The following is a 17,592-nucleotide window of genomic DNA, read 5'->3' as shown; positions in this document are numbered from 1 at the left end:
TTTTAAACAGAAGTTATTTCAAAACATGATTTAAAAATTATAGACCAGTTTAACTAAAGTCTTTGATCCATAAAAACACAAGATATTCTTCCCTAAGGCAGGGAAGGGAGAAGGACAAAGGAAAAAAGAACTCATTATTGCTCAGCAGATCAGTACAAGAAAGAGATTTTTTTTTTAAATGAAGACAAATGTTAATTCCTTTTTAATCATTTATATATTTGGAATATAAATAGCTGTTGAATTGTTTCAATGTTACAATAAGATGTAAAGGAGAGAAGGAAGTATTTTGTATGCTGGCCAAGATGCTGTGGGTGCCAAAAATTCTGCCCAATGAGTACATAGACACACCCACACAAAAAACATCCAGGTGAATGTAACCCCAAACTATTTGTTTAATAAAACTAGATTCTGTTGAAAATACTTACTCTACATGAAAACCGCATGCTCAGGCAGAGAAATCCATCTCTCCTACTGAGACATTATCTTTAATGGTAAAACTGAGATTTAATACTGTGAACAAAGATTTTGAAAGCCTGTTTTGTTAGTCTTATTTGCTCCACGTTGGTCAATATCTAAATTTATCAAGGACCACATCAGACAGAGAGGACTCAATTGGGATAGGAAGCATTTCCAAAGAGTTCTCACTGATTTCTCCTACTGGAAGTTTTCAGAGACCTATGATTATTCTTCCCTTTTCTAAATCTTTACTTCCCAAAGTGAAAATTCAGAAAGGGGAAAAATTCTAGGAGCTATTCGATTTGTGGAAGTATGTGAAGCAACAGTTTCAATTTTCTGGACTGATACCCAAGAAAGATCAAAACCCAGCTGCTATCCCACGATCATTTTCTTCTTCCATCTAGCAAAAACTGCTGAGAGAATGAAACCTGAATTCTAACCAGAAAATCAACCTTATATCCCCCATGTCTGCCCTTTTTTCCAGCAAAGCAAAAAATACAATTGATCCCCATATAAACTGCCAGGTTTGTCCTACTTCAGAAGCATTAACTTTGGCCCCGTTGGCCACCTCACAACGATCTTGCTCAAGATTCAAGAACAAAAGCATGTCACGTGAATGCCTCAGCCTCAGCCTCTGACTCCATACTACCTGGGTTCAAATCCCTGTTCCGTCATTTACTAGCCTTGTGATCTTAGACAAGTTACTCAACTTCTCTCTGCCTCAGTCTCCTCATCAGTAAAGTGGGGGTGGTGATAAGATAATGATAATATGAATGTCATCGACTTGTGGGGAAGATTAAGTAAACTGAGTTAAATATTTTTCAAAATACCTGGCACATATAAAAGTTGTGCTTGGGTTTATGACATGGAGGAGGAGGATGGTGATGACAGTGACGGTGAAGGTGATGACCCCTTCTTGGCATGCAGACATGAAATGCTTTATTACTCAAAGTGACCAAGGACTGAAATCTCAGTAGCAGGCGTGATGTAGAGAAAGGAGCTGTTAAACACTAACAACCCAGAATCCTGGGGCCACAGAGGACACTGTCACCCGGGAAGGGTCTCAGCTCATCTTCTGCATTTCACAATATGGGAAAACTCTGCAGCTTCCAATCCAGGCGTGAATCTTCTCACTCAAGAGGCAACCAGCCCCTCTCGAGGAACCACACTGAGAACAGATGACAGGAACAAAGGACACCTGTGCTAATCCAGGAGGACCAAGCAGGAAGCTGTGAGACTGCAGAAGGGCAGTGCTGCGTGAAGGAAAGCCACTCCCGCATCTAGAGCAAGTGACAGCAGCGTGGTAGGGGATACTGGAAGAGAGCAAAGGTTGCTGATTAAAAACCCTTGTCTCAAAGTGATTCTGAATGGTTAGAGACTGAGATTATAACGATCTGCCAAAAAGGGAATACGGATGGCAGTTGAGAAAGTGACGCTCCCCACTAAGGGGGAACACACAGCTCAACAGAACTGGGGTGGCTCAGGACAGAGGAAATCCAGACCCAATTTGGAGCTCCACTGGGAGACGGATGGAGATCTGTGTAGCTACTGTCTATGACACAGACATACTTTAATAATATAATCATAATGGTTAAGAGTAATGGAACACCCACTATGTGTTGGCACCATTCTGAGCACTTTGCTTGTAAATTGCAGGGACAGGTGGTGGTAGGGGTTTGAAATAACTTGAAGAACCTCTGTTTGTAGCAATCAAATGAGCTTAACAGAAATAAAATTAATTAATAAAACTATTCAGACAATTTCTAAACAAAGCTGTGTAAGTTATATGTATTTTTTAATGCAACTAATTAATGAAGCATAGGTATTTTTAGGAAATGCGAGTATGGGCTCATTTTATTATTTCCCTAGCGACCTAGCCCATTCCAAGCCCCAGATATTTATTTATGTCCTTCAGAGAGAAAAGAATCAGAAAGAAGTTTCCGACCTCTTTCCCTGGTATAAGGGAAAATGAAGGCAACACCCCTTCTATGACAGATAAACCTCAAGATCTCATTGGCTTCATCAATAATTGTTCAATTTTCCTCAAGCAACAGTCCCAAGCAAGCAGCTTCACCCAGGAAGTTTTGAAAACTATTTGTTCTGAGCCCCACACCCAGAAGTTCTGATTTGATTGTTCTGGACAAGGGTCTGACATTGGGGAATTTCTTCTAAACTCCTCCAAGTTCCTAAACCAGGATTGAAACGCCCTGAACCAAGGGATTGTAAGAACTTCTTCATCTGGCATCTTCCACTGAGACCTCTGGGTTAGGCTCTGAAGAGCCTGTCTGTATTGAAAGTTTGTTTGATTACTGACCCACTTAATGTAACACTGTTTCCAAAATTCAGAGAGAGAAAGACTGCAGGGGGAGAAGAATCATTCAACCAAAACTAGTGTCTGTAACACATGAGTCTCTCCGTTAAGTCGGTGTCATGAGACACACCCTCATCTCCTATCTTGTTGATAAGCCCAGACTTTATCCTTTCTGGTTCTGAGCCTGACACTTTTCCATCATGTCAATGAAACTGGAGCACGACCTCCCACTTGTTTTTGCATTAAATAGTCATTGTTTTAGGCAGTAGAGGGTAGTGGTTAACAGCCTCTACCGTCACACAGTTTGAAAATTGGATGCCCACCTACTAGCTGTGTGACCTTAGAGAAGTTGCCAAACCTCTCTGACTTCATTTCCTTATCTATAAAGTGGGGGAAATAATCCTATTTCACCAAGAGCTGTGAGGATTAAAGGGGTAATCCATGGAGAAGTCTAGCATAGTGACTAGCATATAGTAAGTTTTCAACAAATGTTGACTGTTACTATTTGTTTTTATTATTTTCCAAATGCAGTTCTCTGCCTTAGGCTCTCAGATGTATAGAGAAGATGAAGTCTTGCCCCCGTCCTCAAGAAATTCACAACTGGGCATGGGATATAGACATACAGACACATGGGCGGTGACAGATTTGACTGGGCTTTTGTAGTATTATGTGCAAAATGCCAGGAGAGTTTCCCAGGCGGTATTGGAGGGGCAGGACAGGAAGGCTTCCTGTAAGAGGTAACATTTGAGCTGGGCCTTGAAAGGGAAGATGAGACCTACAGGCTCGGTCATTTGTCAGGACACGACATGGAAGAGGGGAAAGCCTGTTGGTGACTGCAAAGAGACATTTTTTTGCAGTAAATCTTGCCAGCCATGCCAAGTGAGGCCACCACTCTCTCACAAGTCAAGACCCTGAGTTTCTGCAACATTCCCTCTGTGGGATCATTCCCGCTTAGGTGCACTCCCACAAATACTGCTTGGCAGCAAGCTTGGGACTTAGGATTCTGAGAGAGAGGCCTGCAGTTTTCCATGGTGTGGTGCTATACATGTTGGTGCGGCTCTGGGTCCAGGAGGAGGCAGGACCAGAACTGGGATAGGCAGAGCAGAAGGAGGCAGGAACTTGTTCTTGGGAGTTTCATAAGGCACAAAAATTCCAGAATGTGTCTCCGCCTCAGCCTCTTCAGGATATCCTGTCATTCAACCAAGACATATATAGAGTTGAGAGTGACCGATTTCATCACGACCCCTGGATTTGCCACTTTTCCTGTCTTGAGGCAGTTCTCACATATCATCGGCTTCAATTCAGGAAAAAGGGGGGAAAGGGTTTAAGAGCAAACACTGAAATGAAAGAGAATTCATGAGGAGTTCATCAGACTACAAGAGAATAGCTGAGTACTTCTGACAAGTGCCTGGCATCAGAAGGAGCAAAGAGGCTCTCACCATGCTACAAAATCTCGTCCTTTTTCTTCTTGGATTGGTTGTACACAATTCCTGCTCCCTGCCTGAAACAACAGACCAGGTAAGATGACACTTGTAAGTTTGTTATTTTTCAGTTCCTGGGAAGTTTTTTGCTTCCCTCTGTTGCCATGGGTAAAGAGCACTTTCTGGACTTTATACAATAAAGTGAAAGCCAGTGGAGAATCTGATCCTAATAGTGGCGTACAATCCCTCTGAAGGCGTGCTCATTCAGTTGGTTCTATTCTTAAACCACACTTGCTAGGAGCTCTGATTTAATGCTAACATTCCTCTTGCCACTGCTGATGTTGGTATCCTTGGTGGGGGTTGGAGGGAGGAGTTGTTTGTCTGTTTTCCTTTGTTTTAATAGTCTTATTGCTGTGTCATTTTGAATATAGGAAATAACAGTGGTTGAAGAGAGATGAATAGAGAGGTGTTCTGGGGAGTTCCAGGCGGAGTGATGTCAGCTTGAGAAACACAGTATTCCAGAATGCCTCAGGAACTCATCCCTTCTACTTTCCACAAGTTGTACTAGAAGTACCCAGGGCAGTCATGCCGGCAGCTCCCGTGAAGGACACCGACACACCAGTGTCCCGAGCAGGCTCACGTGTGCTAATAGAGCATGTTGGCTATCAGAGGTACAGCGATGTCAGCCTAAACCAGGGGTATGAGCAAGGCAGTCTGGTGGTTCTAAGATGCAGTTCACAAGGCATGATTTCTGCTCTATTCATCATAAAACTTAAACATGACGTTACATGTGTACTGGGTGAATTTTTATCAGTGCCGACTTGATGCCAGTTGGTAGTGCTCGGATGATGCTTTTCACGGAAACACTGGAAAATAGCGTCACCGTTCAGTGTTCCAGCTCAGAGGTTTGAGAGTGGCGAGCTGGAACAGTGGCCCTCATTTGTTTAACAAATATTTCTGAGGACCAGTCACTGTGCTCCACAGCCGACTGGCTGTTCAAGCTTGAGCAAAATAGACAGTCTCTCTCAAAATTTCACTTTCTCCCGCAACGGTGCTCCACAGCCAGAATAATGATCCTCCTCATCGCCACCACCATTAGCTTCAATGAGTGCTTGCTTTAGTGTGGAAATCAGGCCTCAACTGCTGTTTAAAGCTGAGTTTGATTTTCAGAGGAGACCATAGGAAAGATAAAATGACCCATTTCATTTGAACAAGACAACTTGAAAGCAAGAGATTTCTTGAAAAGGGACACTTAAATCTGGCCTTTTAAGCAAGAAAAGAAAAAGTAATGTCCTTCCAAACACTTATCTAAATGGGAAAACCTAATATAAAGAAAATCCTACTTTGAAAAATCTGGAGGTTCCATGAACCATTAAAGGGAGTTGATTCAAACTCTAGCTAAGGGTGGCTTTTATTATTATTCCATAAAGAAAATTCCAGAGCTATTTTGTTTCATAAGGATCACCCAATGAAAGTTGCCCATACAAACAGATTTTTTTTTTTAATATATGCCACTGTAGAGCGTGCAAGGAGGAGGAATCCAAAAACCAGTAACCTACAGTGTGACCTTGGCAGGTCACTGAACCTCCTCTTCCTCTGGTTTTCTCCCCGCTAGAATAGGCATGATGAAATCTACGTCCTTATCTTCAGCATGGTCAAGAGCAAATAAGATGATGTCCTTGGAAGCATGTATAACCATAAATTTCTCTATAAAAATAAGATTTCTTCTTATGCAGCCTTTATCCATTTCAGTAAACTCGGAAGTAATTATAGTGTTCCCACCATCTCTACCTAGTGCTGGGCCTGTGCTGTATGGGAATAAGAATAAGTATGAAGGAGTTTGGGGATAAGTATAAGTAAGAAGGAAGAGACATGGTCCCCTTCCACAAGGGGTTTTTTAATGGAAAGCAAAGACAACAAAAGGTGTTCCACTGGCCAAACATATGAAGAGTAGAAGTTGAGAAAAGGAAGAGAGGTGTGTATGGTTTTGTGAAAGTGGCATTGTTCCACAGGGCCTTGAAGGATGAAGCCAGGAGGGTAGGGAAGTGCATTCCTCCCATCCAAGTACTAACCAGGCCCGACCCTGCTTAGCTTCCGAGATCAGACGAGATCGGGCGCGTTCAGGGTGGTATGGCCGTAGACGGGAAGTGCATTCCTATCAGGAGAGGCAATAAACACAACACAGAGGTGGGGAAGGAGAAGTATCACAAGAACTAGCATTTACTGCCTATGACCTTCCAGGTCCTGGGCCAGGTAATTTGCATGCATTATATCATTTAAAGGTCTCAGTAACCTGGAGAGTGGTGACCAATACCTCCCCCTTGCAGAGGATGGCAAAGGGTAGGGAATTCATTCAAGACTGTACACTTAGCAAGATACAGTGCTTGATGTGGGGTTTGAGGGTTAGGAAAAGAATAGATGAAACAAGATGGGATCGAGGGAGACAAACCATAAGAGACTCTTAATCTCACAAAATAAACTGAGGGTTGCCGCGGGGGGTGGGAGGGGGTCGGGAGAGGGGGGTGGGGTTATGGACACTGGGGTGGGTATGTGCTATGGTGAGTGCTGTGACGTGTGTAAACCTGGCGATTCACACACCTGTACCCCTGGGGCTAATAATACATTATATGTTAATTTAAAAAAAAAAAAAAGGATACAGTGCTTGATTCCAAGCTTAGGTCTTTTAACTCCCAAATTGAGTCTCTCTTCATTGTATGAAGCGGCTTCTTAAGCTTGACGGGAAAATGAGGGAGACTGGAGATAGGGGACCAAATCCGTTCGGGAGGACCAGCAGCAACCTCACGGACAATGAGGGATCCTGAAAACAGGGCCAAAGTGGGTCTGCCTCCTTCATTTTAGCCTCTGATTCTCTACTGCCTAATGTTGCAAAGCAACAGTTTCTAGGGAGTCTTTTGAATTTCCTACAACTCATTCATTCAATCAATGAATATTTACTAAGCACTACTATGTGTCAGACACTCTTCTAGGTGCTTAGGGTATACTCAAGGACAAAACAGAAAAAGATCACTGCCTCCTGGAGCCCATATTCTAGCTGAACTATAATCAAAAGATTGCAAACATCTTTGGAGCATAAATTATATGCTTCATGGCATTTAGTACCCAGGCTAGATTATTTCTGGAGAACCAGTGCTGAAAGAATATTCTTGAGACCTGTTGATCTACAACAAATGGACCCTAAATAACCACTTTAAAATTATACTCTATAATATATTTCAGGTTTCCCATTTGGGTATGTGTGTGTAATGATGTTACCTTGCTTTGCTGAATTCCAGACTTTAGATCAAGGGTAGCAAACAGGTACAAGCAGCCTCCTTCCTACCCACATCCATGGCAGACATTGCTTGTTGATCCCAACACTCTTTCTAAATAAGGATGAAGGTAACTAGCTGGTCTTTACCAATCAACCTTGTTGCCATCCCTGTCATTCCACTGACTTAAAGCCAATGGGGAAGAATGACCAACCAAGGCTCTGCTAATGGGAATTGATTTTTTTATTTTTTTATGTTTTCACAGGCAAAAAGATGTGATAAGAAATCTCTGCTTACAATTAGAACTGAGTGCCAGTCTTGCTCACTGAACTTGGGAATTCAATGCCCAGATGGTTACACCAAGGTCACCAATGGCTCTGTGGGGGTTCGAGATTGCAGGTATTCACAAGAAAATAAATGTGCTCAGGTCTTGAAATTTAAGGGATTGTGAATCCAGTTTAAAACTTCTTATCTCAAAAACTACAAAGCATTTCCATAATTTTCCCTTATTCTAAGACTACATTCAGTCTACTCGCTGCAACCTTGAATCTACTCGCAATTTGCAACCTTGAATCTAAAAAATATATGATTGATTCACATTTTAATACAAAATTGACTATATTGCCTGCATATAAACATTCTCCCTTCATCTTGCCCATCTTTATTTTGAAAATGTGGGTTTTGTTTCATTTGGAGAGTGTTCTAGTCAGAACATGGACTAAAATGCCATGGGTCTGACAGTCATCTTACCAAGTAGCTATGGATCCCGAAACCGATTAGAACCTGAAGAGGGAAGACAAAGGAATTATAGCTTTGTGCATTTTATGGGAGCACTGCATTCTTGAAATCCTCTTATGATTCAATACTTTCGTAATTCAAGGCTAAGCCTCGTCAAAAATGACGAGCATTTTTGCTTTCTTGCTAATGGAAGCAACCATACAACTCAAATGTAAACACAATGTTTTATTAGTCTACTAATTTAGACATTAGACATCTCTCAATCAGTTCATTCTTAATTCAGGGATGAGGAATTAGTATTATTTTTTATTTTGTACAAAATAAAAACTAAACACTATTTCAAATTCATGTTTGCTTAATGTGATCATGATATATTCTAAAACCAAAATCATCCATTTTAACAAAAGGTTCCAAATACTAATTGACCTAGAATTAGCAAGCATATACGACAGTTCACCATTCAGGTACCAAACCAGGCACACATCTGTGAACAGATTCTCTATAAAAGTATATAGAAAGATGTAGGATTCAAGGTTAAATTATGTGGTGACTTTATTGAGGACTTTCTTATACTGGCTACTTTTTTCATAGCAAGGTGGACACTTGGCTATATCCTTCCCACCTTACCATCCCCTTCCAACACACACACACACAGGATAAGATTATTGCACTCATGCTCTCTGCTTTAGAATTGAAGACTTGGATCTGTCATTCATTTATGCTGAAATCAATCCAAGGTTGGTGTTTTTTTTTTTTTTTTTTAGATTTTATTTATTCATGTGACAGAGATCACAAGCAGGCAGAGGAGCAGGCAGAGAGAGAGGAAGGGAAGCAGGCTCCCTGCTAAGCAGAGAGCCCAATGCCATGCGGCTCATCATCCCAGGATCCCAGGACCCTGAGATCATGACCTGAGCTGAAGGCAGAGGCTTTAACCCACTGAACCATGTAGGCACCCCCCAAGGTTGGTTCTTAAGGGGAAGTTTGGTTCTATCCTTGGCTCCCCCTTTTCCCGTCTTTGTGAAGAGATGCCCCTGCCAGTATTCTCAAGCTGGAATTGTCACCTCTGTCTTCAGCTTGACTGCCCATAAAGGGACTGGATTAGAAGTACAACCTTGATTTTAAAAAATAATATTAATTAATTAATTAATTAATTAAAATAAATAAAAATAATAAAAAATTAAAAATAAAGAAGTACGACCTTGAACTCACCATCATACTATTCTTAACAGTCTAGTTGAAAGAAACGATATTTTGGAGGATTGTCTCTAGATACACTAAAGCCAAAACCTGGAATAAGTCATCCATGCAGAGATTCCCAATGGTATTTAGCCTCACAGAATTGCTACTCCAGATCAGTACCTCAGATGGTATACAAACTGTTTTAAGAAATTCATCACTACATCTCCCTTGAGGACACGATGGCAAATATTGCCCATTATATTACACCGCCTCTCACAAAAAAGTCTACATCTACAGTATCTGGAAAAAAAATGCTAATCCTAAGCAGTTGGTTCATTTTAAATCCAGAGATCCCGTGCGTCACAGAACTCATGACCTTTTCCTTCTCACATTGGTGGCAGCAAGTGTGAGGTGCATCTCTAGCATATGCCTAGAACCTAACACTATTTCCGATCTACTAACCCCACTTCTGACGTCACTGAAGATATTCTACCTTCATTTGCATTGTGTTCTGATTTTTTCATCCATTTTGTACAATTAAAGGTAAATCATGATTAAGTTTTGTTCTCCCTAAATAAAAAAATGAATTCAATCTTTGTTTGTTTGTTTGTTTGTTTGTTTGTTTTAATATAGGCAAGTCTAAAGAAAGACCTAAGTAAAAATCCGGGCTAATCCCACTGCCCAAAGTTAGCTGCCTTGTTCTGATCATAGGTTTATGTCTTCTCCTTCCCCTCCAAGGTACATCTTCGAGATCAGGAAGTACTCGCTGTCTCTTCCTGGATGCCGCCACATCTGTAGAAAGGACTATGTCCAGCCTCAGTGCTGTCCAGGCCACTGGGGCCCAGACTGCATGGGTAAGTGGCACAGCGCTTTTCTTGGACTTCGATACTTGCTTCTCGATGTCCCATTTCACAGAAAATCGAAAGGAAGGAAGTCCGATAAAAGGAGAGTATCAGCACCTTCTTCTAGAAAGTTCCATTTCAGTCTATATGTAGAAAAGTCTTTCTTGCTCTGTCAGCTTTTATAAACAAATCTGCTTTCCTCCAATTGGAGGTCTCTCTAAAAGAATTTCCTTACAAGTCAGAAAAGGGACAATTGAAAGGATATCCATTTTTATAAAATAGATAAGGGACCCTAGAGAGGATGTAAGAATGCTGGGATACCACAACCCCGAGAACAACTTTCTTTAAGAAGAAATTTTATTATAGCATCTCAAAGACCTTAGTTACTGTTTGGCAACACAGATAATCATTAAATCTACTTAAATTCTAGTCTTTAGGATGGAATACCAAATTCTATGATGACCAGTTCCACTGTAAGAAAGACAAAGATGTTATAGTTAGATTTCTGTGGTCAAGCACAGCATTTGTCAGCTAAAATTGAACCTCTATTGTGATTAAAGATTAAACATTCGAATAGTGGCTGAGTCCTTGCTATGATATGCAAATTATGTGAGATCACTTTTTTCCCTTGGAGAGTAAAGAAGTCAGGCATTTTAATTCATGAATTGTCCATTTGTTTCCTATTTTCTAGGTAATAATGAAACATATCCTTAAGAATCCACTTAAAGGGGCACCTGGGCGGCTCAGTGGGTTAAAGCCTCTGACTTCAGCTCAGGTCATGGTCCCGGGGTCCTGGGATCAAGCCCCACATCAGGCTCTCTGCTCCGAGCCTGCTTCCTCCTGTTTCTCTGCCTGCCTCTCTGCCTACTTGTGATCTCTGTCTGTCAAATAAATAAATAAAATCTTAAAAAAAAAAAAAAAAGAATCCACTTAAAGGGAGGGGCTCCATGGTGGATAAGTAGGTTGAGCATCTGACTTAGTTTCAGCTCAGGTCATGATCTTAGGGTGGTGAGATCGAGTCCTGTGTCAGGCTCCTCGCTCAGTCTGCTTAACATTCTCTCTCACTTTGCACCCCTGTCCCAGAATCTCTCTCTGTCTCCCTCAAACAAATAAAGAAAAGTTGTTTTGTTTTGTTTTTTTTTTTTTGTTGTTTTTTTAAAGAATCCACTTAAGGGGAGAGATTAGTTCTCTTTTGCTTTTTTTTTTAAATTAAAATAACACAGGCCAAGGGCACACAGCCTGTAAAGTTTAGAAAGACATAAAGACAGAAAAAACAGTGACTTCTTTCAGTCACACATAAGAATTCCTAAATTTTTTGGCTTATTTCCCTGATCTTTTTTTTTTTTCAAATGGCTTCTAAGCAGCCAAACCCTTCTTGTACATACAATGTTGAAACCTGCTGTTGTGTGTTTTTTGAACTAATGATTAAATAAATAACAGCTTCCATTTATTCAACATTGCTAACATGCGGTACCAAAGAGATACTTGGCCTATATTATCTGATTCAATTCTTAAAACAAATCTTTGAGCTAGATGTTTTTATCTCCATTTTGCCTATAAGGGATTAGATATTTAAAGATGATCTCTTACCAATTTCTTTTGGCTTGATAAGTAATAAAGCAAGTTCAAGTTCAGGGATGCCTGTCACCAAAGTCTGCTGTCGTTCTACTCTGTCCCACTGCCAGAGCAGAGCTTATAGAAGAAGAAAGATGGGGCCCCTGGGTGGCTCATTCAGTTGTGCATCTGACTTTCGATTTCAGCTCAGGACAGGATCTCAAGGTTGTGAGCTCAAGCCCTGTGTCAGGCTGTGCACTCAGAATGGAGTCTGCTGGAGTTTCTCTCCCTCTGCACCCGCTGCTTGTGTGCACTCTCTCTCTCTATCTCTCTCCCTCAAATGGATAAATAAATAAAATCGAATGGGGCGCCTGGGTGGCTCAGTGGGTTAAGCCACTGCCTTCGGCTCAGGTCGTGATCTCAGGGTCCTGGGATTGAGCCCCGCATCGGGCTCTGCTCAGCAGGAAGCCTGCTTCCTCCTCTCTCTCTCTCTCTGCCTGCCTCTCTGCCTGCTTGTGGTCTCTGTCTGTCAAAGAAATAAAACCTTTAAAAAAAAAGAAAGAAAGAAAGAGAAAAAGAAAGAAATGGGAAATCCTCCAAATATGTTTCTAACTTCTCTTTTGATTGGCAAGTCCCTTTACCCCTCCCAGTCAATGCCTGGGTTATGCTCCTTGCACTGGAAAGGTCAAGGTTTGGGGTTTACGAAATCCTGACCTTCTCTCTATTGACCTCTCTGTTCTCAGTTTCACCCCAGCATGTGAACACTCTGTGATTCTGAGTTTGTTACAATGGATTCAAGAGATTAACCCACTCTTCCAGATTTCAAGAACATTTTTAGCACCAAGTGTGGTCAGGATTACAACCAGTTCTTAAAGACATGCTGATATAATTCAAAAACTTTTAGATTTGTTTTTCTCTTTCTAACCATGAGAACTCTAACCCAATGCTGCTAATGATGAGAAGCCTGTAGAGAAGAAAAGGCTTTGTCCAAGATACAGCAACAAAAGTCAGTGCATGCAACATCAGGGATAACAGACCACAGCTCAGAGAGAGAAAGGATCTAGTCCTGTTCCCATATTTGGGCTTGACTCTAGTCCCAACATTGGGCACGTTACTTCCTGCCATGCCTCAGCTTCCTTAGATGAGGGTCAGATGGGGGTCCAAAGTCCTACTTTACAAGACCGTAGCCTAGATTTTAAAACATTCATGTAGATGAAAAATACTTGACAGAGTGACACCAAGAAAGCACTTTAATAATGTTTTAGTAGTAAATGAATGAGGGAATAACAGTCAAAACAGACCTCTGGCAGTGAAAGCCAAATAAAGCGACATTCTCTCCTCGAGCCCTTCTTAAATATGGGTAACTCCTAAAACATGAGAAGGCAAATAGGATTCAAAACCTTCAGTGGGCTTCATGACATCTCAATGTGCTATGCACGAATGGGGCAAGGCTCCTGTCTGCAATCCAGTGTGCACGATTCCTTGAAGGGTCAAACATTTCCTTCTGCTAGGTCTGGAGGCCAGAGAAACAAAGTATGTGGAAAGCAGGGGCTGGACAGTCTTTCTGCTATCTTCCTGTTAGAGCAAAAGGACATGTCCCTTTATCTTCATCTTCCAAACATACTAAATGTCCCCAAAGGCTTCCTTCCTTTAGCTCAGGAAAGAGATAAAGGCTCTACTTAGCCATATATTTCACCTCCCACATTTTGTAGTGATGACAAGTGAGATCTTGCCTATCACTTTACATTTCCGGAAGGATAAGGCCACTTTGGAGCTGCTGACGTGTGTCCATACATCTTTTTGAGGAAGTACAAGCTTTGGAATGGCCTTCTTCCCAAGGCCATTGTGGTATCCAATTCCTTTCCAGGGCATCAACAAATACAAACACCCCGGGTTACTTTTAAAGTTATTTTAATAATGCCTCATTCCAATCAGAAAATAACTCTGATCAACCCCCCCCCCCACCCAAAAATCAGAAAACATCCAAAAAGCACAATGAGAAAAAATTGCTCATCGTCTTCTAAAATTAAGAATAAGGCATGGATCCTCACTTGGGGAAAAAAAAATATGTCATCCTGACATAAGAAAGGTCTTTCTACCCAGATTTAACTTGTTTCTCCCTCATTAAAACTCATACTGCTTTATCAGATCAGCACACTGCAGTCTTTACTAATTAGCACACAAACATATTTTTTAACATTGAAAGGATCACATTTGAACATCCAATATCCTACATGAGAGGAAATTGATTTTTTTTTTTAATTTGGACATGCCAGTTCTCATGATTTCACCATGAATGTTAACTGATTTGGGCAAACAACTCAAAGTAATGGAAAAAGAATGTGGGCAAAGGGGTTATACAGAACCGGGATTGCCGCCAAAACAATCTGATTATTTCAAAGGGATATGGTCTTGATTCTTCTTTTTGAGGTCGATGTCATCAATTCTGCCCATTTTTTTGAGTAATGTATTACTTATGTTTCCACATCTCTTTCTTTCCTGTTGTACATTTCTTACTGGTCGCTGCACAGGTTGCAAATAACAGACTTCTGTGGGCTTGAAACTGGTCTTACAGGCATGTTCCTTTTGGCTTTGACTGAGAAATAAAGCTGAGTTCACCTGAGGAACCTAATTCATATCAGCTTCCCAGGGAGACAATTTCAGCCAGAGCTATAAGTGGAATACCAGGACATGGTCTCTGCCTAGCCCCGTGAGCCAAGCTTTTCAACAACGGTCATAGCATGAAGTAGGCACTTCTAGAGTTCCTTGGGAGATAAAGGAACAGGGAGGTCTTTGGCCCCTTGCTGCCGGGGATGTTGATTACCTTCCTTTAAAGAAACAGAACAGCTGATGATTTGCTGACAGCTTATAATGGGTAAGCCTCCTGTGTGAGCAAAGTCACAATGCAGGAGACCACCAGGGTAGCAGTAACTAAAGGGAAATGGGATAATGACCTGAAATCTTTTTATCAGCCACTTGAGCCTCACAAGGTGTCAGAAATGTGCCCTGATAGCAAATTCTGTAATATATTTTCAAGCACGGTTGCTGAGAACGTCAATTTTACCATCTTTCTACTTAATGGGGGCCTGAGGTGATAGAAATTGATTTGAGAAGCAGGACTGCAACTTCCACTTTTGCCTTAAAAGTTTTACTTAAAAACCGAACAACTTGTTTCATAGATTTTAAACTTAAACCATTCAATCGAGGACATAAAATGAGGAGTCTTTGTGGCCCCACATCCCTGCTATCTTTTTTTCAACGTTCCTTCCAGGGTTGGCCAACTCCTAAAAAAAAAAAAAAAAAAAGCATTTATGGAGCACCGACTGTATGCTGCTCATAATCACGTATCTGATAGGCCCAGTGCCTACCCCCAAAGGGAGACACAAAAAGCAGATGAGGAAAAATAATCATACCTGAGATCCCAGTGGAGGACCTGAAGACTTTGAGGAGTTTTGCAGCTTGCCCAAAGGCAGCCAGACTAGGAAAGAAGCCTGTCTTGCTGCAGAGTCCCGGCTCTAACCCGCTACTCTCCCCTGCTTCCCCAAATAACAGCTGGTTTTGCCAAGTCAACTGCTGGCAAGGCAGCCTGCCTCTCTCTAGCCTACTTCTAGAAAGCTTGCTTCCACCATCAGCCAGATGCCTGTCACTGCCTAGAGTTGATTCCATGACACGTGAGCTCCCCTTGGTTCTACCCTTTCACTAAGAGGCCATGGGGTTTTGCAGTAAGATGGCACACAGACTTTGAAGCCCTATTGCCCTCTTGTCCCAGCATTTACCACACTCTGGTTCTGGGACCCACTCTGTAGAGCCATCAGATTCAGCAATTACAGGGCACCCAGTTAAATTAATTGCAAATAAACAACAAATATGCATACAGTATTTAGGGCATGCTTGTTCTAAAAAACTATTCATTGTTCTATCTGCAATTGAAATTTAACTGGCATCCTACATTCTATCTGGTAAACCTGTCCTTTGGCCTCAGTTTTCTCATCTACAAAATGGAAATAATGATGCTAATAGGCCTACCTCCAAAGATCGTGCTGAGGATTAAGTGAGCTCGTACCTACAAAGTACTTAGGATGTTCCTGAAGGGTGGCAGGTCTTCAGATTATGCCGGTTACCATTTCTGTCTTTTGTGGTCTAGGGGGTGTGCCTAGGTCTGATTTTATATTCTAAGGTACAGATCTTGTATGCTCTGGTTTAGTGGTTAAGGACTCAAAATCTTGACTCAAGCCTGATTGCAATGCCCGTTCTAATACTTGCCAACCTCGTGATCTTGGGCAAGTTACTTACCTCTCTGGGCCTCAGTTTTCTTATCTATAACCTGGGACCAATGATAATGATGATGATGATGACGATGATGATGATCATGTCAACAACATTCATGCTTTCCTCAGTTGTTGGGAGAGTAAGACCACACATATAAAGTGCTTAGTAATAGTAAATGCTCTGCAAGTTCTATCCATCTATCATAGAACTGGTAACTAAGTCACAGTGCTGGCCGCCAGAGGAGGACTTTCCTGTACACCTCATTGTTTATGTAGCTTATGGCCCCTTAGGTCTACAATTTTTCTTCCCATGATTGTCTACACTTCTGTGGACCCCTTGGGTCACTCGGATCCATCTAAGTAAAAGCCTGCCCTTCCAGGATATGGGGAAGATAAACCATCAGTCTGCTTGGGCTTCTATAACCAAATACCATAACAGCAGACATTTAGTTCTCACAGATGTGGGGGCTAGGAAGTCCAAGATTAAGATGCTACAGATTTGGTACCTATTGAGGCTCTTCTCCCTGGCACACAGATGGCCACCTTCCCGCTGTGTCCCCATATGGGAGAGAGAGACTCTAGTCCCTCTTTCTCTTCTTAGAAGGGCATTAATCCCATCATGGGTCCCCATCCTTATGATCTCATCTAAACATAATGAACTCCCCAAAGCCCCTCCACCAAATGCCAACCTGTTGGGGTTTAGGACTTTCACATATGAATTTGGGGAGGCACAGACATTCAGCTCATTAATAGTAAGTATTCACCTTGGCCTTCAGCCCACTGGGTCATAAGCCACTGGAGAGAAGCCTGGGCCAGGACAAAGCACCTGCTAAGAGAAAACCTTCCTTCCCTTGCTGAATGTGTGCTGTTGAAACTCAGGAAGATTCCCAGGAGACAGCAAAGAATACCCAACCAGTAGATGCCTTGACCCTTAGCACAGCCACAGGCAGAATCCCAATGACCTCTGAATAAAGCAGACCACTCGTTTCAATGAGAAGTATGTGTTGAGCACCTCTTCAGAAATAAGTCTAAAGCACTGAAGCTCAACTCACCAGCCCCTTCCTGCCTATAGCAAGAGGAACAAAGGCCCGTTTTCTGTTTAGGCTAAATCTCATTTCACATTCTTGTGAAACTACAAAGAGAAAACAACATCTTTGAAAATAATTGTAGACATTCAATAAATCTTGAATTAATTACTTAATTAAATGAATGTCTCGTAAAAACATTTAAGCCATGTAAAATAATTTGAGGCTATCAATACAGAGAAGCACAACTGTGAGGCTTGAAAGTCAGATACAGCTGGGTGGAAATCCTTGTCTCCCCACCTGACGGCCGTGTGACTTTATTAGTGATCCTCTCTCTGCCTCGGTGTCCTCATAGGTAAAATGGGGATTGTAACACTTCATAGAGTAAAGAGTAATAGTTCATAGTTGTGAAGATAACACATGTAATGTCTTTGGCATTCCACTCAAGGTTTAGACCAATAAGAAGAAGAAAAAGAACAGCAAAAAAGGAAACAAAAACAAGTCAAGTTGGTCTTTCTAAGGCCAACAT

General features: G+C 41.6%; 1 protein-coding gene across 1 annotated transcript in view; it reads left to right on the top strand.

The window, feature by feature from the left end:
• Positions 1-4,022: 4,022 nt before the first annotated feature.
• Positions 4,023-17,592, top strand: part of STAB2 (stabilin 2) — a 164,718-nt gene continuing 151,148 nt past the window's right edge. The window contains exons 1-3 of the mRNA XM_046013404.1: positions 4,023-4,285; positions 7,723-7,856; positions 10,113-10,228. Coding sequence (XP_045869360.1) covers positions 4,208-4,285; positions 7,723-7,856; positions 10,113-10,228 — 328 coding nt within the window. The 5' untranslated portion in view covers positions 4,023-4,207. The remainder of the gene's footprint in view (positions 4,286-7,722; positions 7,857-10,112; positions 10,229-17,592) is intronic.

The sequence above is a fragment of the Meles meles genome, chromosome 7, assembly GCF_922984935.1.
Source record: "Meles meles chromosome 7, mMelMel3.1 paternal haplotype, whole genome shotgun sequence".
Lineage (NCBI taxonomy): Eukaryota > Metazoa > Chordata > Mammalia > Carnivora > Mustelidae > Meles > Meles meles.
Note: the sequence above shows the minus strand (reverse complement) of the source record. Positions and strands in the feature narration are given on the sequence as shown.